Source organism: Fusarium falciforme, chromosome 7, assembly GCF_026873545.1.
Source record: "Fusarium falciforme chromosome 7, complete sequence".
Lineage (NCBI taxonomy): Eukaryota > Fungi > Ascomycota > Sordariomycetes > Hypocreales > Nectriaceae > Fusarium > Fusarium falciforme.
The window spans coordinates 710,021-731,336 of NC_070550.1; the positions used below are offsets into that span (position 1 = coordinate 710,021).

At 44.5% G+C, this 21,316-nt stretch overlaps 6 protein-coding genes across 6 annotated transcripts; 1 reads left to right on the forward strand and 5 right to left on the reverse strand.

The window, feature by feature from the left end:
* Positions 1-1,599: 1,599 nt before the first annotated feature.
* NCS54_00886100 (Hypothetical protein) lies at positions 1,600-3,004 on the reverse strand (the record flags this gene model as incomplete). Its single annotated transcript, XM_053154229.1, has 6 exons — positions 1,600-2,005; positions 2,059-2,319; positions 2,376-2,472; positions 2,523-2,613; positions 2,676-2,780; positions 2,837-3,004. 6 exons carry the CDS (start codon positions 3,002-3,004, stop codon positions 1,600-1,602), a joined length of 1,128 nt encoding a protein of 375 aa, XP_053010204.1.
* A 5,641-nt stretch (positions 3,005-8,645) lies between these two features.
* On the reverse strand, positions 8,646-9,861 carry NCS54_00886200 (ADH-zinc-N domain-containing protein; the record flags this gene model as incomplete). Its single annotated transcript, XM_053154230.1, has 2 exons — positions 8,646-9,127; positions 9,207-9,861. The coding sequence occupies 2 exons, from the start codon at positions 9,859-9,861 to the stop codon at positions 8,646-8,648; spliced, it is 1,137 nt and encodes a 378-aa protein (XP_053010205.1).
* Positions 9,862-10,337: 476 nt separating this feature from the next.
* On the reverse strand, positions 10,338-12,486 carry NCS54_00886300 (Zn(2)-C6 fungal-type domain-containing protein; the record flags this gene model as incomplete). The annotated part of the gene is made up of 2 exons (XM_053154231.1): positions 10,551-12,486; positions 10,338-10,501 (listed from the first exon to the last, which is right to left on the reverse strand). Exons 1-2 carry the CDS (start codon positions 12,466-12,468, stop codon positions 10,338-10,340), a joined length of 2,082 nt encoding a protein of 693 aa, XP_053010206.1. The 5' UTR covers positions 12,469-12,486.
* Positions 12,487-14,805: 2,319 nt separating this feature from the next.
* NCS54_00886400 (Aldedh domain-containing protein) lies at positions 14,806-16,395 on the reverse strand (the record flags this gene model as incomplete). The annotated part of the gene is made up of 3 exons (XM_053154232.1): positions 14,806-15,393; positions 15,484-15,877; positions 15,941-16,395. 3 exons carry the CDS (start codon positions 16,393-16,395, stop codon positions 14,806-14,808), a joined length of 1,437 nt encoding a protein of 478 aa, XP_053010207.1.
* A 670-nt stretch (positions 16,396-17,065) lies between these two features.
* NCS54_00886500 (Hypothetical protein) lies at positions 17,066-18,844 on the forward strand (the record flags this gene model as incomplete). The annotated part of the gene is made up of 7 exons (XM_053154233.1): positions 17,066-17,282; positions 17,348-17,489; positions 17,547-17,645; positions 17,688-17,867; positions 17,912-18,283; positions 18,350-18,558; positions 18,615-18,844. The coding sequence occupies 7 exons, from the start codon at positions 17,066-17,068 to the stop codon at positions 18,842-18,844; spliced, it is 1,449 nt and encodes a 482-aa protein (XP_053010208.1).
* Positions 18,845-20,147: 1,303 nt separating this feature from the next.
* Positions 20,148-21,239, reverse strand: NCS54_00886600 (Fe-ADH domain-containing protein; the record flags this gene model as incomplete). The annotated part of the gene is made up of 1 exon (XM_053154234.1): positions 20,148-21,239. Exon 1 carries the CDS (start codon positions 21,225-21,227, stop codon positions 20,148-20,150), a length of 1,080 nt encoding a protein of 359 aa, XP_053010209.1. The 5' UTR covers positions 21,228-21,239.
* Between the last annotated feature and the right edge of the window lie 77 nt (positions 21,240-21,316).

Sequence of the window (21,316 nt, forward strand, 5' to 3'; positions counted from 1 at the left end):
ATTAAGGGTTTTATAGTTTCTTTTATAAGAATTATTAATTATTAATTTTAATTACCTTATTAATATAATTAATAAGGTTATTAAGGCAATTTTCCTTATAGACTTTTACTTAGATTTTTTTCCTAAGGTTATTAAAAAATAATAATATTAGAGGTTCTTAGTCTTAATTAAGCTATAATATAAGCTAAAGGTATTTTATTTTATATTTAAAGGTAAATTAAGTTTATTAAAGTGACTTAATCTCTTTTTTAGCTTATATTTTTATATTAATTATTTTACATACTTATTAAAGCATAGCCTTAATGGTTTTAAAGCTTAAATAAACGTTAATAATCTTAGGTAAGAATGTAATAAATAAAGTAATAAGATATTTTTTTATAATAAGTTTAACTTATGCTATAATATACCTACTAAGCTATTTTATAGTATATTAAACCTTACTCGATATTAAATTAAATTATCTAAGGTAATATATTATAAAAGTATATAGCTATATAAGGAAAATAAATAATTTATAAGTAATCTTATTAAATTTCTCTAGGGGGTTTAATTTTAAGATTTCTCTTTTATTTCTTATAGTAATAATTACTATATTATTAATATTTTAGATATTATTTATATCTTAGGTATTTTATATTTATTATATTTTTTTTATTTTCTTAATAAGTTTATAGAGTCTATTTATCTTAGTGCTTATAACAATAATTTAAGCTTATAATTATTTATTTTCTTTATTATAAAAATTAGTTATATTATATATATTTTTATCTTAATTAATTAAGATAAATATAATAAGCATAGGTACATAATTAATAAGTAAAACTTATTAGTTGTTTATAAGAATTACTTAGGTAGCTATTATATTTAATATTATTTAAAGTAATATAAGTAATCCTCTAAATAAAAGCTATTAATATATAATAATTATATAGGTTCTAAGGGATATATTAATTATAATAGCTTTATATTAGCAAAGAGTTATTAATATTATCTTAAATAAGGGCATAAATTATATCTAATACTATACTTAAAGGTATTAAATATAACTAAGTCATATTAATAGCTAAGGTAATTATTATATAAGAAACTATAATAAATATATTTTATATACCTTAGGACTTATTAAAGTCTAGGTAAGTAGTTTATAATTACTTATTACCTTTATAATAAGTAATATATAATAGCTTATAGTTATATAAGTAAGCGAGTTAGTATTAGTTTATAATTAGTTAGGTAAGGTAAGGCAGTATCTGCTCACGTGACCCTAGTCTCACCAGGTCGTGACACTCTTAATATACTTACCTTATTAAGGCTAAGCCTTAAAGCTACCCTAAACCGCCTAAAGCAGCCCGGCCTAATAAGACTATTAGAGCTAAAGAAGCTCCTTGCAGTCTCGCGACCTTTATTAGACCTTCAGAGGGTCTATTTAATAGCCTTCAGTTACTTCCTGCTCTAGTCATAGACCACTCTTACCAACGGCGAGCGGGAGTTCATCGAATTCTAAGAATAAATTCTCTATGACTTCGCTGGTGATATTTAATATATGTATATATATTAAAATATAATTTCCTCCTAAAGAGGTTTACTCACAGCTATCTATCAAATTGCATCCCACGTTGTTTCAATCTCATGCCTTTCTCTCGAATAGACGCCATCGTCCACTTTCATAATGACATCAGCTCTCATCCTGATACCGTTATCCACGTCGCCGAGTTCCACAAACTCCGTCGTCGAATCGCCGCCCGATACAAAAACTCTGGCACTCGCACCATCACGTTCAGGATCAACAGCACTATGCTGTTTGATGTATCCACCTGCGCCGGGCCGAGTACCCGTCTTAGTGCCTGGAGTAGTCGGCTGGTCGGTGCTGTCGAGATGACTTCGGAGACCGAGCTTATAGGAAACGAGGCGGAGTAGAGGTTGAAGTGAAGGGAAACTGCCACACCAGAGGCCAACGTGAGTTTCAAGAATAAACCACAGTGCGACCCGAGCCATTTTGTAAGTTCTACGGTACTTGGTTAGCAGCGAAATGGCAGCAGGACTGAAAAGGCAACCAACGAATCCACACTAAAGTCAGTGGTGACCAGAATGCCGAGTCGAATAATTCCCGTGATAATAGCAAAGAAGCCGACGCAAAATACGAGGATAACTTTGACGGCTTTGAAACCAAAAACCATCTTTTTTCGGATCACCCAGATAGGTAGGCCAAACAGGGCGGCGTCAATAAAAATTCCAATAATAGCATGCGCCCATATGAAATAAGCCTCCGCTTTTCGGCTGATGCAGTTCCTTTCGGGCTTTAAAGCATTAAAAAGGTCGCTGAAACATTATCAGAGGATGAACTTGGATGGGTTGATGAGAAGAAATCAACGTACCCAATGGGTTTACACTCTGTGAGTAAAAACAAGACTGCCGCCAGAGTGATTACAACGATCATCGCGCCAACACCCCATACGCATCGCATAAAAGTGCCTAATCAGGATGTCAACCACTGGTCCGACTCAGTGGGACGCGTCACTTACGATCTCTGCTAAGGCGAGGGAGGAAAGCTAGGATTGACAGCCGAATGAAACCGCACGCCAGGAAGAATATTATTTGGTCAACTGGCAATAGCTTGAGAGGTCTGGCAGTTAGCATTGAACGAAGAATGGGTCCGCAATAAGCTTTCTGCGTACCGTAAAGAAAGCTTTCCGCTGTGCTGGCGAGAGGGTGATGATCGAAGATCCAGACCCATTTCCTACTTGGGTGATCTCCAGGGAAGATAAAGTGATAGCAAGGCCCTAATGTCCCAACAGTCAGCTAAGATAAATGGAAAAGGGTATCTAGAAACTCTTACAAAGCCAAATACCGCCAAGATATCATCAACACCGAAAGCCTCGGTCATCAAGCCGCGGGTGTATAACCGTGTTATCATAACAATGGACGAGAGGACGATAAGGGTGACATTCAGGTTGAAAATGAGAGGGCCCCGAGATTTAGCTCCTTTGTCCAGTTCACTGGCCATTTTGTCGGGCTGGTGTGATCCAGTATGAGATGTAGCAGGACCCTGATGGACCCATGCGTCAAGGCACTCGGCGATGTGTATTTTGTGCTAGTAAGGAACGAATGGTTGATGAACGGCCAGCAGCAGCCAGTGGAGGGATCTGCAAAAGGCGGGAGGGGATGCATGTATAATATGGACAAGCGGAAGAGCAACAGCCTTCCGAGACTCTGCGGTAGGTTGCCACCCTGTCTACAGCCACCACCTTAAAAATATTCTAGAGGGCTTTGTCTAGCGAGTGAACGGCAGGGGGCAGAACCAAGGCCAGGCAGCCACCACTGTATCATCGCGCGAAATAAACCTTCAGCCAGGACACAAGGTAGCCTAGTCGGAACCGCGAACTTCCGCGAGCCGCTTCCGCCTGCGATGCGCATCAGACAGCGTCGGACTTGGGCTTGTTAGCGAAGGTTCAAGGCTAGAATCCTTGAACGATAGTGCCCTGTCAATAAGTTTTGACAGCATGTATCTGACGGGAAGGAGGCAGTGGCTTGAGGAGTTGGGTTTGTGTAATTAGCCGTTTGATGATATGGGCTTCTGGGACCTGGCTAGTTGACTGATTAGCAATCGTCGTCGCGGTGTCCGCTCTTACCCGAGGTCGGGTCCTAGTGAGATAATATTGACATGAGCGGGTGGTAACTTGCGCCGGAGGCGTTCATTGAATATTGTAAATGGGTCGAGAAAGAGACGTGGGTTCAATATCAAGCTTTGATTGCCAAAATGCAATATCGAATGTGCCATCCCTGAGGATCATCACCGGGAGCCCCAGAACTTGCTTTAGTAGCGATTTTCCACCAAAAGAGAACAATCCGTCAGCAAATGTGGCTTCCATGACTCGAGCAGTTCATAGCCTAAGCGCACGTTTAGCTTTTGGAAGAGAGCGTGATTAGTGGACGCCATATCAGCCGTCGAGTCAGAGTAGCGTCAAAGTCAAAAACCAGGACGGAGAAAGCCGTCCAGTCGGTTGGTGCAAATGGCAATTTGACAAGGATCTGCATCCTCGCTTCGTCTTCGGGAGCAAGAGGCATTATCCGTAGCAGGGTGGGCTTCCACCGGCTTCTCCATCGGCTCGCTGATTCGCGGATTCTGGGCCCCTGAAAACGCTAGTAGGCGCAGATGCATTGGGGCATAAGAAAGTTGGAGTCTTTGAGACTGTACTGTTGGATTGGGCCCTGCACGATAGCACAGAGGGTGGTCACGTGCCTTCAATGGCCGGCCGGGCGATCTCCGGCTCAGTGAGCAGCCGCGTCGTTGTCACGACCTGAGACAACCCAGCCACGTGACAACGCGGCTCCACTATGCCCAGGTAATCCCAGAAGGAACTAAGACTGCTCACTATTGCGATAGTGAGTTGATATATACTACTTACTAAGACTATTATAAGCAGGCTTGCCTAGCTTACCATAACCCTAGTAAGCTCTCTAAGATATAATATATACTAAATTATACTTTATTATATAATAACTACCTTAGCTATTAATATAACTTAGTTATATTTAATACCTAAAATATATTATTAGATATAACTTATATCTTATTACTTAAATTATACTTATTATTTTTTATTAATATAAACCTAATATAATTAATTTATCTCTTAAGAAATATATAATTATTATATATTAATAGCTCTTATTTAACAAATATATTATATACTCTAAGTAACTAGTAATTTAATTAAGTTACTTATTATATTTATATATTATATTTACTATTATTATATCTTAAAACTTTACTTACAATTAGGTTAATAAACTTTTTATTAAACTTTTATTTAAAACCCTATTTTATTTATTAAGAAACTTATAAATTAAGCTTCTTACTTATTAACTTTCTATATAAACCCTCTCTATAGAGCAAAAAAGCTCTTATAACTATATTTCTTATTATTATAAGGTAATAAGAAATATTAATTATTTAGTATATAAAGAATAGCTATATTTAATATAATTAGCGAGGTTATAAAAAATGTATTTTTACAATTTAATAAACTCTTATTTATTATTAGTAAGAATATTTTATAATTAAAGTAAGAAGTAATTAAAGGCTATTAAATAAACCCTCTAAAGGTCTAATAAAAGTCACAAGATTATAAAGAGCTTTTATAGGTCTAATAATCTTATTAGGCTAGTTTGCTTTAGGCAGTTTAATATAACTTTAAGGCTTAGCCCTAATAAGGTAAGTATATTAAAAAGGCATAAAAGTATAATCCTACATTAAGGTACTTCTAGGCTAGAGTTATTAAGAGAGAGAATATATTAGGTAATTTATATAAAAATTACTATCTTATGCTATATAGTTATTATTAATAATAACTTATTACTATTTAAATACAAAGTAAATTACTTTTATTATTACTAGCTAGTAATATATTATTAATAAGATAAGGTTTATTAAGGTAGAGTATTAAGCGCAGAAGTGTTTATAAAATATATTTAATATTAATTCTTATATTAAAAGGCACTAAGTATAATAGCTTAATTATATATAAAATTATATTTCTTTTTCTAGGTTATTTTAATTTACCTTTAGGTATACTATAAGGTTAAATTATTTTTTAATACTTTAAGTAATACTTATTATTATAATATCCAATATTAAAATACTTTTTATTACTTAGTATAAGCTATTTAGTATTACTTAATAAAAATAACTTATAGTTATATAAGAGGACTTAAATATGTTAGTAAATATTAATAGTAATAAAATTCTTTTTTTATATTTTATATAAAAATAAGATTTATAAATTTAAATATAAATATAATTACTTTAAGACCTAATATAATAGTATCTTAGATAATATATATAATACTCTTAAAATTACTTAATAATACTTTATAGTAATAAAAAGTATTATAAATAATATATATAAAGTATTTCTAATAAAATTTAAAAGTAAAATAATAATAATAATAATAATAATAAACTTTTAATAAAAATAAATTACTTAACTTATATAGCTATAAGAGTAATAAAATAATATAATTAAGTAATAGATCTAAGATATTAGTAAACTTATAATAAGTTGTTATAATATTAATATTACTTAATAAAATATTAATAAAATCCTTAGATTAAAGGATTTAAAAGTATTTAATAAATAATCTTATTAAATTAAGCTTTTCTTAATACTTCTTATAGTATATTAATAAAATTTCTTAAATTAAATAATTAATATTAAAAATAAGGTCTTATATATTAATTAATACCTTATAGAGAATATATTTACTTACTTTAAGCCTTAGCTATATAATTATCTTAAAATAAATACCTTTAAAAAAACTTAATTTTTATTTAATATATATGTAAAAGACTGAAAAATAGAGACTATAAAGTCTGAAAATAGTATAGGGTAGGTAACTAAAATAGGAGGAGAATAGGCAGTGGAATCAGTCCTTATAAAAAGCTAATTGACTAGATAAGGTATCATAGAGTAATAAAAGTAGGAAAATAATATATAAGGTTATAAAGAAGAAGGCTAGCTTCTTATAGGTAGTCTTATTGGTTGAATTGGTTAAAGATCTAAGGAGCTATTTCTAAGAGAAGGTATATAGCTTATATAGTAAATTGCTTGGAATCTATTAGCCCGATTCCGATAAAGGTTATACCATCGGATAGCCCTAATTCCGGGCTTTAAAACCCTATTAGTCTTACTAATAACGGCTAACTAGAAGCTGAGTTATGGTATAATAGATATTAAAACCTATAGGGTTTTAAACTAGGATATTTAAAACCGGATAGGAAATACCCTATAGAAAGAGACGGGTTTAACAGCGTTATCGGGCTTATAATAAAATCCTAAGTCTGATATCACGTGACCTTCCTATAAGGGAAATAAGCCCAAAAAGGGAAATATTAACACTCCCTTATATTACGGCTTGGTTCCCCGTAATAGCGCTATAAGCCTCTATAGGCAGCTGAAGCACTACTATGATTGCTACAATAGCGATTATAGCCCAATCTTTTGCCCTGTGGCGTGACGGCTAAGGTGCACCGTTACACGATAATCGCTAGAAGCGGGTGACCCGAGGCTCGCAGGTTCGATCCCTGCCCTTGGCATAGTTGCTCACGGGCTTGCCTGATGCATACGGGGCATATGCGGGGCTTGCGCCGGGGGTTGGCAGCTGCAGCGTGCCGTACAGGGCTTGGTTCCCCCTGTGACGGATTGACCCTTAGTGGCTCGGGACGAAGCCACAGGGGAGGGAGCATCGTGTTACGGCTTGGTTCCCCGTAATAGCGCTATAAGCCTCTATAGGCAGCTGAAGCACCACTATGATTGCTACAATAGCGATTATAGCCCAATCTTTTGCCCTGTGGCGTGACGGCTAAGGTGCACCGTTACACCTTATATCTTGCTTATCTAAGCGGATATTGCTTAAGTAGGCACTCTAGAGAAAGGTGCATAAGCTAAGGTATGGGGTATTAGAATCCTAGGCTTATATCTTATAAGCTTATTTTTCTAGAAATTTATTTATATAAGACCTTCTTAGAAATAAGGTATTTTATATTAATATAGTAAAAAATAATAATAAGATATAATAAGTTATAATACCTAAGCTTTATATTAATTAAGTATAAAAAGTATAGATTAAAATATAACTTAGAAATTTAATTTATAACTTAATACTAAATAATAGTTATTTTAAGTTTAGTAATCTATAATTAACTTATAAAAAAGCGTTTAAGCTTTAAAAAAAATAGGATTTATAACCTAGGCCTAATAATATATCCTTAGAAGAAGTAAATACTTATAATAACTTAAAATCTAAAACGCTACACCTTATAAGGCTCTTATATTATAAGTAATATAAAATAAAATATTTATAATAAGTAAATATAATTACTTATAGGCCCTTTTAGCTTAATAGTTAAGAAGCTTTTTTATATTAACATATATACCTTTACTTTTTTATACTCTAAATAAACTAACAACTAGGTTTAATATATAAAAAGCTATAAGCAAATTATTAAAATAGAAGAATTAAGCTGCTATACCTAACACTTAGGGAGGCACTTGTTTTTCAATGCAGTGGTGTATTTAAAACAAATAATTAAATAAACCATACGAAGACCGTGAACCATATCTCAGGGACACCCTCGGCCTTATCAAGATTAGATAAGCCGGTGCGCATCTCGGTGGGTACCCAGACCTATGTACCCACCCAGGCGAGTCGAAGAAATCACCACCGCTCCCCCCATACAATTTTGGTGCCAGTACGGAGTACCAGCGGTGTTCTTTTCGACCCGCCTGCCACCCTACCCACTCGCCAAGAGGATGGGACTAGGTGGGTGCCATTTTGCGACTCCAGGCATTCCTTTCTTTTCGCCATGACGTCCACATGCATGCTTTCCATCCCAGGAAGCCGTTGCTAGTCATGTGATGCACACTCCTTGTGCAGGTTTTGATCAGCTCGATCACAGTTGTTTCAGTTGAGTCTCGCCAAGGAATTGGTGGGTCTTTTATGCCTGTCGGCTTTAATTATGCCTGAGACCTGTCTCCTGTCATGTCATTGCCAGTACTCTTGCTGTTCGGAATTTTCACTTTTCAACAGTCACAGGTATCAACAATGGTTTAAATCACACTGTAGGTTGGCAAGCGAATTCTTCTCTACCTCCTGGTGATAATCTCGTCCATCTTGTTGGAGCTCTTCAAGTACAGCTCCCTAAAAACCCCACACCCTCTCTTCGACTTGTTGGGAGCAATATCGGTATAGACTCTGAAGCCACTGTTCTTCCTCGCGTTCTGGAAGGCCGCGTGGTGTTCCTCCAGACTGTACACTTTGTGCGATGACCTCCCTCGCTTCCCGAGCTTGAGGACTCCCGAGTTCACCATCTTAATGGTCAAGTCGATTCCTTTCCGCGTAACCATAGCTTTGCCTATGATCTTGATGTTTTGATGCAGCACAAGCGTATACGGAACAGATATGGACCCAGATGGTGCGCCACTCAGGACGACTCTACCTTCCGGCCGCAGAGCGCGTATGGCGGCCGAGAAGTATGGAGATCCGGTCAGAGAGCCCGATGCCCAGTCGTTGTATACCTCGACACCGCGTCCATCAGCGCTGGCCTTGAGGATCGCTGCCGCGTCGACTTCATCATCCCCAGTCATGACAAGGTAACTAAACCGCTCGTCCGAGCTGCTTGGCCAGAGACGCGAGGTTCTCCTCACTGCGACCAATCGCAATGACGCTGGCGCCTAGAACTTGTGCCATATCACAAGTGATGCCGCCAAAGGTCCTAATGGCTGGGCCAAGCGCAATCGTCTCGCCTGTTTGGAGGTTGGCAGCTTCGCACAACGCTCCAGCAGCGATGGTGTAGAAGGAAATCTCGTGGAGGTCCGCTGGGGAGTAGCCAAGCTGCTTACACAGCCGATCCTCGTTCAAGATGAAGATGTTCTCAAGCGGAACCCTTTGATACTGCTGCAGTGTGCCGTCTCGCCATTCCCCCTGCATCAGCCTCCGGTCTCTCGGCCCCTCCCCGCCGTGGTGGCCCTGGATGATGCTCACTTCTGGGTCGTCCCGGGCAGAGATAGAAGCTGAGAAGAAGACGAGATCGCCAGGTCTGACGAGGATGGCATCCGATCCGACAGCGTGCACCCGGCCTATATGGCTAGGCTGCGGCACCAAGGGAAGAGAAAGGTTGAAGACCGGCAATCTCCCCTCGTGGATGTCCTCAGCGTAAGGGAACACGGCCGTGTTGAGGGCCTCGACAACTACCGAGCCAGCCCTTGCCTCAGGGACAGGGAGCTCAATGAGCTCCAAACGCTTCTCGAACGAGGAGAGCCACAAGGCACGGTTCTTTGTGAAAGTTGAGATGGATCCCATCGTGAACTAGAAGTGGAAGTAGATAGAGTGGAATAGACTTGAATCGAGATGGTGACAGACAAGGTAGAATGAAGAACTGGCAATAGACGACTCGCGAGGGAATGCCGGCTAAATATAGGAGGGCCCCATGAACTACAAGCGCTCTATCCTTCGGGCAACATTGTCAGAGCAAGAAGGGTGGAGTTCATTGCCACCTTGCCAAAAGATGCAACCCATCCGTAGCGTCCCATGCACTTTCCCCGCGTTATAGTGTTGACCTCGATTGATCCTCACACAGCTCTTGACGGCCTCGGCACACGGCAAGTGGAGTTAGGCTGAATAATAGAATTCGCGGCCCAAGAGGTCCGTCCTCTGTTCGGATCGACGAACGATGCAATATCACACCGAGCTTAACTGGGTCACCATCCACGAACGCCATGGGGCCCGTTGTGGGAATGAACGAATCCATGCTTAAGCTGCTATAAATACTAAATAATTCACCATCCCATCCCGTTCAAGTAGCCGAGATCCTTCGGGTCTTTCTGGCTTGAAATGCCTGCCTCACTCAACTCCAAGATGCCGAACAGATGTTTCCAAGCTTCTCTACCGTGCTCGTGAGTCAGGTCTGTGGCCGGAGTGTGTGTATTGGTAATTGAACCTACTTCGTCCCCAGTGAGCACCCAACTTGAACTCAATCATGATCGACTTACCTTCCGTGTTGCATGACAGTGACGGGACGGTGGAGGGCACCAAGTCGTTGGTGCCAGCCATGGAATACTCGGGACACTCTGCCGGCGTTGGAAAGCAACCTGGAGGAAACTCGCAGGACTGAACTGGGGACTGGCGGCATACAGCAAGATCCGGCCGTGCAGAATGCGGGTTGGTGTTTGAGCCCCCGCGGTAGGGCCGGACGACCGCTCCGTCGCCGATGGCCTGGTAACTAGTGAATATAGCAGGCATAGTAGACATTCCGAAGCGGTTTGCAAACATCAAAATGAGATGCATGGTTGAGAGGCCGACAACCTCTGTGCCTCTTGTGCTTGGCAGTCTATGCGGTGAGGTGAGGGACCGCTGGGCTTTGAGGAACATCTCGGTGCTCTTGAAGGCAAGATGAAGATTGAAAAGCTGTGGCGATAACCTTTCTGCAGCTTCGAGCTGATCCTGGCCCGGCAAGGAGGAAAGAATGCAGTGCTGTGGAAGTTGCTCATGCCAGTGGCTCAATGCCAATGAGCGCTCGTTGCAGAGCTCATCCAACGCTGTCGGATCTGACATTGCATCGTTGAGAATTCGAATCACATCAACGTAGCGGTTGAAGATGCTAATTGCCCGCAATGGCTGATGTATGGAGGAGCTACTATCGTTGGACTTGCCAGGGCACGCAGTCCGAGGCTCCCACTCATCCGGGCCTGTTTCCACCAGGGCGGGTAGGAACCGTACATCTGCTGACCTGAGATGGGGTGGCTTGCCTAACTGGCACGATACGATGGTGTCGAGAACGAAGCAGCTTAGGAGCAGCCGGCCTTGGCTGTCATCGCCGCCGCAAGGGGCATCTGGGCCTTTTCCGTCAAGGCGCAGCGTGCCTGAATCAAGACAGATCCTCACGGACTGGCCGATTAGATGCCAAGCAGCTGAGACTTCTCCCTGATCCAGTTTAAAGAGGCTCAGGATGAGCAAGGCCTGGACGTAGCCGGGCTTCTGTGCCCCTTCGCTGGGTATCTGTTGTCTCGCGTTGGCGTAGATCTGCTCGGGTGTTAAGGGTGAGTCTCGATGGCCAGCTGGGACAGGAGGGTCCGGAGACTGTTGGAGGGACGCGAGTGCGAGGACTGCCCAGAAAGTGGCCAGGTTTCCCCCTTCTCCTAGGGCAGATCGTGAAGGCGAGTGCAGCAGCTCTAGCATCTTATGCTTCTGCACCATAGGCAGCCAGCAATGGGTATGGGCGAAGTATATGTCTAGTAGGCGCTGGGCATTTTGAGGAATAGTGGTTAGTGGCGCCTCTATTTGTGGTGGAGCTTCGAATGCCGGCGATTGTTGACGAGGGGGTGTGCCTGCGCTGTTGCTGCCTGCGGGATCCGAGGTGAGCCGGGCTGTATCTGCCGATGCACTCTGAATGGCCTCGAATGACCTGAGATAAGGAGGGAGGTCCAAGATAGAGCCTCGGTCGTTTCCGGTAGGGACAGGATCTCCACCTGCGTCGCTGCTTTCTTGGACATCTGACAAGAGCCGATCTAGATGTCCCTGGAAACCACTGTCCTCCCAAGCCTGTCTCAGCATCTCCGGGTCTTTGATAAGCCTGGTATCCATGACCAGCCTTGACCGGGAATCAATGGCAAACTGAATGTCGGGAATGAGCTCCCTGACTATGCCTGCACTGTTGGGGATGACGCTAAACACGAGAGCCCATAGCAGCTCGAGAACCCGCACATATCCAGTAGGTAGCCCGCGCTTCTTGATGCCCGAGCCGTAGCTACATTGTTGGCGGGTGGCAGAGCAGGATGAGCAGGCCGGGCGGCGGCCATCACATCTGTGCTTCCGGGCGCGGCAATAGTCGCACGCTCGCGAGACTCGTTTTCGTTTGTTCAATCTCGGGCGACTGGCAGGTTTGCCGGTGCTGGGAGTATCTTCGCTCATGGCAGGTCGATGAATGGCAAGATGGTAAAGTGTATTACAGGGAGAGACGGACTGGAGCACAACTGCCAGCTTCCCTCACAGGACTCGTCAAGCATGTGAAGGTGATATGATATATTGCATGTTACCAGGCTGCCCCTGGCCACTGAGCGATCCTCCGTCAGTTACAAGTACCGTGGTAGATGGGCCCCATCCAACGCACGCCACGGTGGGGATGCACCTACATACCCTTGGGGACACTATCCATCCCTCCACCTGCTGCCCGTCCCGGATGATCCGCGACATTCCGCCGAGATTATTAGGTTATTTAGCGTCGTAAGATTACTCATGATGGTGTGCAATCCTGGGCGTGGCAGCCGGCATTTATTCGTTCCTCTTTTTGAGCATCTCGGAGGCCATTACCAGATCCCAAACATAAGCCTTTCGCAAAAGACCGAATGCACTCTCTGTCTCTAGGTTGCTTATTCTCATGGAATGAATGTTGTCCTCCTTGAACGAACACCAATTCGGTCTCGACTCCGCGACTCCTGGGCTCATCACGTGCACGCTGTAAGAGCCCTTGCTGGCACCAACCCATCTTCAGTATCGTGGACAAGATCGGTGGGTGGAAACTGGCCCTGGGTAAACCACGTAGCGGGGTCTACGAAATCATTGTTATCGTCTCCCACAATTGTCTTCATCCACGCGGCTTGATAGAGGACAATAAAGAGCCTTATTTTTCTTTAAAGGAAAGTAACTAAAGAGCTAGGCGTACAAGCTACCGAGCGCCTTGTAATAAGGGCTATGCTTAACAAATAAGAGGGCGAGGCGAAATGCAATACGATCCCACTAGAGGGGGAGCAGAAGTCGGGGGAGTTGCATCTTTCCATGTCTGGCCCAAAGGCTTGATTGAGCCTTGAGGCTACCTGGGGGCGTATGCAAGGGAGTATAATATGATATGCTTGATGCGAGAGGCATTCTATACCGTACACGTCGATAATGGCGAGAGGTGGGCGAGGTAAGGCGGCCTGTATACGTGACGTATTAGCACAAATGTCTCCATATCACCAGTCATCCCAGTCTCAGATGTGTTTCAAGTCCTTCCACGCAACATAAGGCGCGTCCGTGTCGACCCCAGTGTCACCCAAGGAGCAGCTTCGGCAGTGTCGTCTGCGCTCACCTGTTTGCTTCTATTGCGTTTCTTTGTAGCCCTTCAAATACCGCGGCAGCAGGGCATTGTCGATAGTTGGCGGAGATGGCCACAAAGCCCAGATCGATGAGCTTTTTTGCTTAGTGGCGGAGGAGCAACGCTTTCGAGTAGACAATGAAGTTTCAACCATGGAAGTGCAGAGGTGTAGCTCAAACTATTTGAGCACCAGGCGAGACATGCCGACAGCACACCACTTGCAGTTGCGCACCGAGTGGAAGCTTGGAAGCTGTCGTAACTTTTCTGAAACAAGCATCTGCGGCTTGTGTTCAAAGTGGCCACTTTGAACATAGATTCCTTGCGTGCAGTCACGTTGCCACGCCAAGTCGGCGACAATGAGCTCGATCAAGGGATGGTACGTCCCACGCGTATCGTTACATTACAAAAGAGACTACAAAGTCCCAAACGCTTGTAGATGATCAGAGATCTGAGGAGGCAGGAGGCTCTAGTGGGAATGGTTATGGGCGCCACCCACTAGGTGCTCACCCACCTCCCCACCTGGTTTGTGCCCATCCACCTCACCATAAACGAGCCAAGTCAGATGGGGCAAGTTTGTGCATGACATTACAGCTTGAGCTAGGGTTGTGTGTACAAGAGGAGGAAGCCTTTTCTTATTATCCCTACAAATGCTTCCCTACTGACTCGATACAGGGCAAAAGTCGTGTCGTGTTGTGCCAAATCTATTCTGTTGCCCCGTCACCTCATGGTCTGCTGCACAGGAGCGTCGTTGTTCGCGGCTGGTATCAATGGAGGGTGGCTCGTTGCAACATGGATGGTACTGTCCGCGGCTTTGAACTTCTTGATCAAGAATTCCAGCTTCTGAGACACCCCGGAAGGCCCTGTAAAAAGCGTTTAGTTTACCATGTGCTCAAACTTATCGGCCAGGTGCCCCTTACATTTCCACACAGAGCTGTCCGAGAGCAACTCGACCGACACGGCAAGCGGCAAGACAGAAAGCTGATCCTGAACCTCCAATCGCAGCTCAGCAACCTCTGCGAAGCTCTCATTTATCAGGGCGCTCAGGGCGCTGGCCCCCCCAGCCAGGAGACCCTTCCATTGCCGGGTGAGCGTTAAGGAGGAAAGAGTGTCTGTCTGTACTAACATACTATACTATAGTATACTATACTATGCTATGTCATGTACACAGGCAGGCCTCAATCCCTCCAGGTAATCGTCTTGTACCGAAGAAATTCTCCCAGCCCCTGAGCCGCGTTGAATCTCCCATACCCGCTCTTCTTGGCTCCTCCGTGCGCCAGCGAGGCCTCGTCGTGCACAGTCATCGAGTTGATGTGGACCGCCCCGGACTCGTACTTCCTGGCGACCCTCATGGCGGCTCTTAGGTCCTCGGAGAAGACTGCCCCCGAAAGGCCGTAGTCGGTGTCGTTGGCGATTGCGAGCGCCTCTTCCTCCGTCTCAAACGTCATCAGAGAGACTGTCGGCCCAAAAGACTCGGTGTAGTAAATATCCATGTTTTTGGACACGTCCGAGACTATGACGGGTCTCATCTTGGTAGGTTCATCTTCGGCAGCCTCAGCGTTCCCCATCAGGGTCGTCGCGCCCTTGCTGACCGCGTCGGCGACCAGGCGCTTGTTCTTCTGCACGGCCGTGGAATTGACCAGCACAAACGGCGGGCCCTGGGAGCCAAAGAGCTTCTGCGTGGCCTCTTTGAGAGCGGCGCTGAAATCTTGGGCGATCGAGTTGTGCACCAGGATGCGTTCGGTTGACATGCACACTTGGCCACCCTACAGAGGAGCAAATGTGAGCAGAAGCAAGCAGCGGCAGCGGCAGCGGTAGAAAAAAGATGGAAAAAAAAAAAAAAAACCTCAACGTACGTGGATGAAAGCGCCTACGGCACAGCTGGTGGCGGCTTTTTCAAGGTCCGCGTCTTTGAGAACAATGGCGCTGGCTTTGCCGCCGAGTTCCAGCAGAAGCGGCTTCACATGTTTACCGGCTAGGCTGGCGATGATGCTTCCGACGAGGGTGCTCCCGGTAAAGTTGATCTTCTTGATCGAGGGATGGGCGATCAGCGCTTCTGTGACGGCAGCCGCATCTGCCGGTTGGTGGTAGAGTATGTTGAGGCAGCCGTCGGGCAGGCCAGCCTGTCGAAATATGTCGCCGATGGCCCAGAAGACGCGCGGGCAGAGCTCGGAGCCCTTGAGGATGGTCGTGTTGCCTGTCGCGAGGGCAAACGCGACTGATCGTGCTCCCAGAACGTAGGGGGCGTTCCTATGAGTGACGCCATCATCAGTCCTGGCTCACGCAGACAGAAGCGGAAGATATTCCACGTACCATGGGGCAATTGCGAGCACGACGCCATATGGCTCCCTGACTACGATTGCGTGTGAGCCCTCCTCCGCCGTCGCCGGGACGGACCCTTCCACCGCGGCTTCAATCCTCCCGCCAATATCCCTTAGGACCTGAACGGTTGCATTGATGTTGAGGTCCATAAACTGCCGCCCTGCGCCTGTCTCTTGGGTCTGATAAGAGAACAGCTCTTCTTTTCTGCTGACAAAGAGGTCTGCCGCGCGGAGCATGATCTCTCTCCGAAGACTCGGTTTTGTCTGGGACCAGGAGGCAAAGGCCGTCTGGGCTGCCTCGACAGCCCCGATGGCCTCGCTTATTGACACGGACGAGGCATTCCAGAGCTCCTTGCCTGTAGCAGGGTTCTTAACTGCAAAAGTCGAGGCTGAGGTGACGTCTTTGCCGTTGATGATGAAAGGGACTGTGTTGCCGCATGAGGCCATGGTTGGTTTATTGAGTATGAGAATGGTTGAGACGAGTGACTGGAGTCAACAACTAACCGAAGCAAGACGAAACGGGGTGAGTATTTTAGCCTTGTTTATCATGCGCTGCCAAGTGGCTGTCCACAAGAGTTGCTGCCGGGTGGATAGCATGTGCAGACCGGGTGGGGAGGCATCGGTCTCGGTGGGGATCAGTCCCCCATGGGTGGGTGATGCCAATGTCGCAACTAATTTACTCATTAGAATTAGTTTTCTCGAGGACAACCTGCTTCGTACAGGACCTTGGACGGCTTCTAGTGATTCGGACTTGTTCGTCATGTCTTTAATCATGCCATGGGCGCTGGACGGGCCATGCACCTTCCAGCCGTGTTGGACATGATTCTCCCTTTGCTGGCTGATGACGGCAATGGTTTCGTGACATGATGTATTCCATAGTCATCTGGATAATGGCATGCATGCCCTCAGCTTTTGCTTCAGACATCGGGGTATGCTTCTGTTCTACATGAACGCATATCGTGGCCCACCCTGTGCCACACACCCACCTACGCGCTTGAATTCGCCCGACGCTGTCGGTCCATAAGTAGTACCTAGTGCTTTAAATCTGGCAAGCAGAGAGGCCTCGGGTGAGACATGACACATCAGACTCGATACACTCAACCTCTCCTCTTTCACCATGAAGTTGCTGGAGGGACAGTCGCTAACCGTGCCTGTGGGCAGCGCCTTGCTGTTGCTATGGCTTCTATACCGCAAGGGTCTTTTCTTCCGGTTTCATCACAAGTACAACTTCCCCAATCTCGTTCCCGGAGTACCTCTGTTTGGGAACATGTTGCAGATTCCGACCGACACGGCAGAGCGGCGTCTCTACCTCCACAAGTTGGCCGCGAAATACGGTGAAATGTATATCTGCCTCAGTGGTCACAGATGAACAGGACGCTGATGACTCATCTTCGTCCAGGTTCACACTACTGGTTGTTCATGAACTCTCAACGTGTTGCCAACGAGATCCTCGACAAGCGCGGGGCGCGGTACATTTCACACCAGAATCTACCCATGCCCGGTGACGTTGCCTCAGGCGGTAAACGAATCATCTTCATGCCGTACGGCAACCTCTGAAAGTGGGAGCGCAAGCTTATCCACGAGATCAACGGCCCCAGGAACCGAAACGTGTTTGCCCCTCTGCAGGATGTCGAGTCGCGAGCCCTGCTGTACCAATATCTCGCCCAACCGGACCTGTGGCACCTAGCTCACGCTCGGTACGCCAGCTCCCTGATCATGAGCATGGTGTTTGGGTGAAGGACCAAGCGGGGCGACCCGAATGTCGACAGGATAATTGAAACCAACAATGAGATCATGAAGATGTTCGAACCCGGGTCCAGCTTGATCGATTCTTTCCCATGGCTGGCGTCCATTCCTCTCCCGCGCTCGATCCAGCCATGGAGATGGTGGGGAAACAGTGTTTTCGAGCAGTACAAGAGGTATGCCGTGACATGATGCTTTGAACTGGGGTGGATGGAGGCAGGAACTTCATTGAAGAGTTTCAGGGTCTCACCGAGCGACAGCGGCAGGGCAAGGCCACAACCTGCTTCATTTCCGAGTTCCAAAGGCTCGGAAGAGACAAGACGCTTGATTATGTGTCGACCGTATTTCTCGCCGGGTCACTTATAGAAGCCGGATCCGACACGACGCGTGTGGCTTTGAACCAGCTCTTGGCCGGCGCAGCCCTTTTCCCTGACTCGGTGCGCCGTGCACGCAAGGAACTGGACGAGATCTGCGGTGCCAACGCTGAGAGACTTCCGGTTGCGAGCGACGTCGACAGCTTGTCTTGCCTTACATCAAAGCCATCGGCGAAGAAGTTCTTCGATGGAAGTGAGAAACCTACCTACCTTGCTGCGTTGCATGCTCGCTGAGGGCATGATGCTTCTCCGTTCGTTGGGACCAGGCTAACTAGATTCTCCAGTACATCGTTGCCAGAAATTTCCCACTCACTGATCGAGGACGACTCCTTCGAAGGATATAACCTCCCAGCCGGAACCAATGCCATTTGGAATACCTGGGGCGTGCACATGGGCGCATCCGAGTACGAGCAGCCTGGCAGATTCTGGCCCGAGAGATTCCTCAACGAGGACCTGGACAAGCCGATCAAGGGGCACTTGGCGTTTGGAGCAGGTGAGTAGGGATGCATGTCCTACCGGGATGTCACTAACACAATCCGTTTCTACTAGGCCGCCGAGTATGCCCAGGATGGCTCATCGCCAGCAACAGCCTTCAACTGTTGATCGCGCGCGTCTTGTACTGCTTCGACTTCCACACAGTACCGGGGCACCCGATCCCGGTCGGTAAGCCGCTTGACATCGGAACAGAGAAGCCGTACGAGGTAAAGGTCATGGTTCGAAGTCCGGCTCACGCGGCTGTGATCCAAAGGGAGTGCGCAGAGGCGGCAAACATCGAGTAGGTCTATCTGCAAACATCGGTCCTACTGGGGAGTGAGACGACGCACGTTAAATGGAGGCGATGGAGAGAGGGCCATATATTTCTTTGAGGCGAAGAGAATGGTTCTGTGGGTGGCTAGTATTATCTACTTTGGAGGGGCTTCGAAAGGACGCTTAATTCTTCCTCCTGGACAATCTTTTTTATCACGTGTATTCATGCATATCCAGGTGAATCGAATGTGTTGAATTTGCTGGAATCTTATCTCGGGTGAGATCACGGGCAAGCTGGCTTACTAGCATGACCTCGAAGCAGAATGCTCATAATGATTTAAGTAAATCAAAGGCTATATTTAAGTAAATCAAAGGTTGTAAATCTTTATTCTAATATTTAAGATTAATAAATACTAGCTAAAGTTTAGTAATTTACTAATATATTATATTTAAGCTTTAATAACTTAATTCTCATTATAACCCTCTCAATAAGTTAACTTACCTTAATAGCTATAACTTACTTTTTTTTACATTTATAATTAAACTCTTTTTTTTCTTAATAGCAGAAATTACTTTTATAACTTTATAGCTTAAAAACTTTAATTATTTCTAATTAATTATTTTTATTTTATTTAAATTTTTTTAATATATCTTTCTTAATCATATACTTACTTTTAATAAGTTATTAACTTAGCTTATATTCTTTTTTTTAAAATCATAATATATAAATTACTTCTAAGTTTTATATTTTTAAGCTTTTTATAATACTCTTAGGTGTTTTAATATTATTATTAGTTGTATTTTTTTAAAATAATTAAATTAATATAATTACTTAACTTAATAATTTATTACATAATAAGGCTTGATATATTAATATTATAATATAAAAAAATATTAACACTTATATAATAATATTAATATTATATAACTTAATAATATTATTATATAACTTAATAATATTTAGTATTTAATTTACTTTAAGTTTTATAAGACTTATATTAAGAGATTATAACTTTAAATAAATAAATAAAGTATTTTTTCATTTTTTATATTAAAAATAAAATATTAAAATATTATATAAAATATTTTACCTTTAATTATAATATAGCTACATATAACTCTTTTATTGTAAATAATATAAAATTAAAAAAAGGCTATTGTATTAATATTAATATTTAATAGTATAATATGTTAATAATATATTTTTTATTATAATAAAAACCTAACCCTTAATCGATTAATTGAGCCAGAAAATCGTGAATCTCTATGGCCTGTCCCTTTAGCTGTCACTGTGCGAAGATGCCCTTCCTTAGCCTGATCTTTTTCTATATCGCACTACAAATCCGCCCTCGCCTCCTCCCCAGCCCAAGCCCTCCTGATGACCTCTCTGATTCCATCTCTGTTTATATCCCTTGGGTTGGGGTAGGATTTGCTGACGGCAAGATCAGCTGCCTTGTCGATATCTTCCTCCTTGAATCCAATCGATCCCAAGCTTCGGGGAACGCCCAGATTGCGGAGCAGATTGTTGAGGCCGCGTAGAGCGTCACCCTCGCTATCCGGAAACGCCCCAGCAAGAGCTTTCATGGCCTCGGGAATTTGAGGCGCGTTGTAGGCCAGGGCGTGAGGGAGGATGATGGTGTGTGTCTCAGCGTGTGGCAAATTGAACGAGCCACCTAATGTATGGCAGAGCTTGTGATGGAGAGACATTCCAACGCTTCCCAAGCATGTTCCGCACAGCCAAGCTCCATACTGGCAGGCAGATCGCGCTGAAATGGAGTTGGCATCATCAAGTAGCTCATATGATCCTTTGGCAAGAGACTTGACGCCTTCGGTCGCCATGAGGCTGACTATAGGATTGAGATTGGGAGCATAAAGGGCTTCAACGGCATGAGCAAGGGCATTGATCATGCTGGTTAGCGACATGGATAGAGGAAGCGTGAGAGTCAAGTCCACGTCGTAGATGACCGTCTTTGGGAGGATCGAGAGATGGGTCTGGGTCTTCTTGATGCCATCACCAGTCTCGCCGAGGATCGCCGTCACCTCGCTGCCGGCGTAGGTGGTTGGGACCGCGATGTGGTACAAGCCTTTGCGGAAGCTGATGGCTTTCCCAAGGCCAGTGGTGCTGCCGCCTCCGATCGAGACCAAGACATCAGGCTGTTTCTCCTGGCAGAACCAGAGGGCTTTTTCGGTGATGTCCAGAGGAGTATGCATCGTGGCCTCAGAAAAGATCCAGGTTGCATCCACGTGGGGCTCCAAGATGGTGGTAAGTTGTTTGGCCTGGTCGACCTGCTGGGGGGTTGAAAGGACCAAGGGCCGACGAAAGCGAAGCTCCTCGAGGCATTTCGGAAGCTGTCGGATGGAACCGCGCCCGAAGATGATTCTGTGAGGCAGGGGACTGTAAACGAAGGACTGCATCTTTTGCGAGATGAAGAGTCAGTTGAGGGATGGGGATGGTGATGGTGATGGTGGTGGTGTCCGTCTCGACGTGAATGTCTTCATTTATC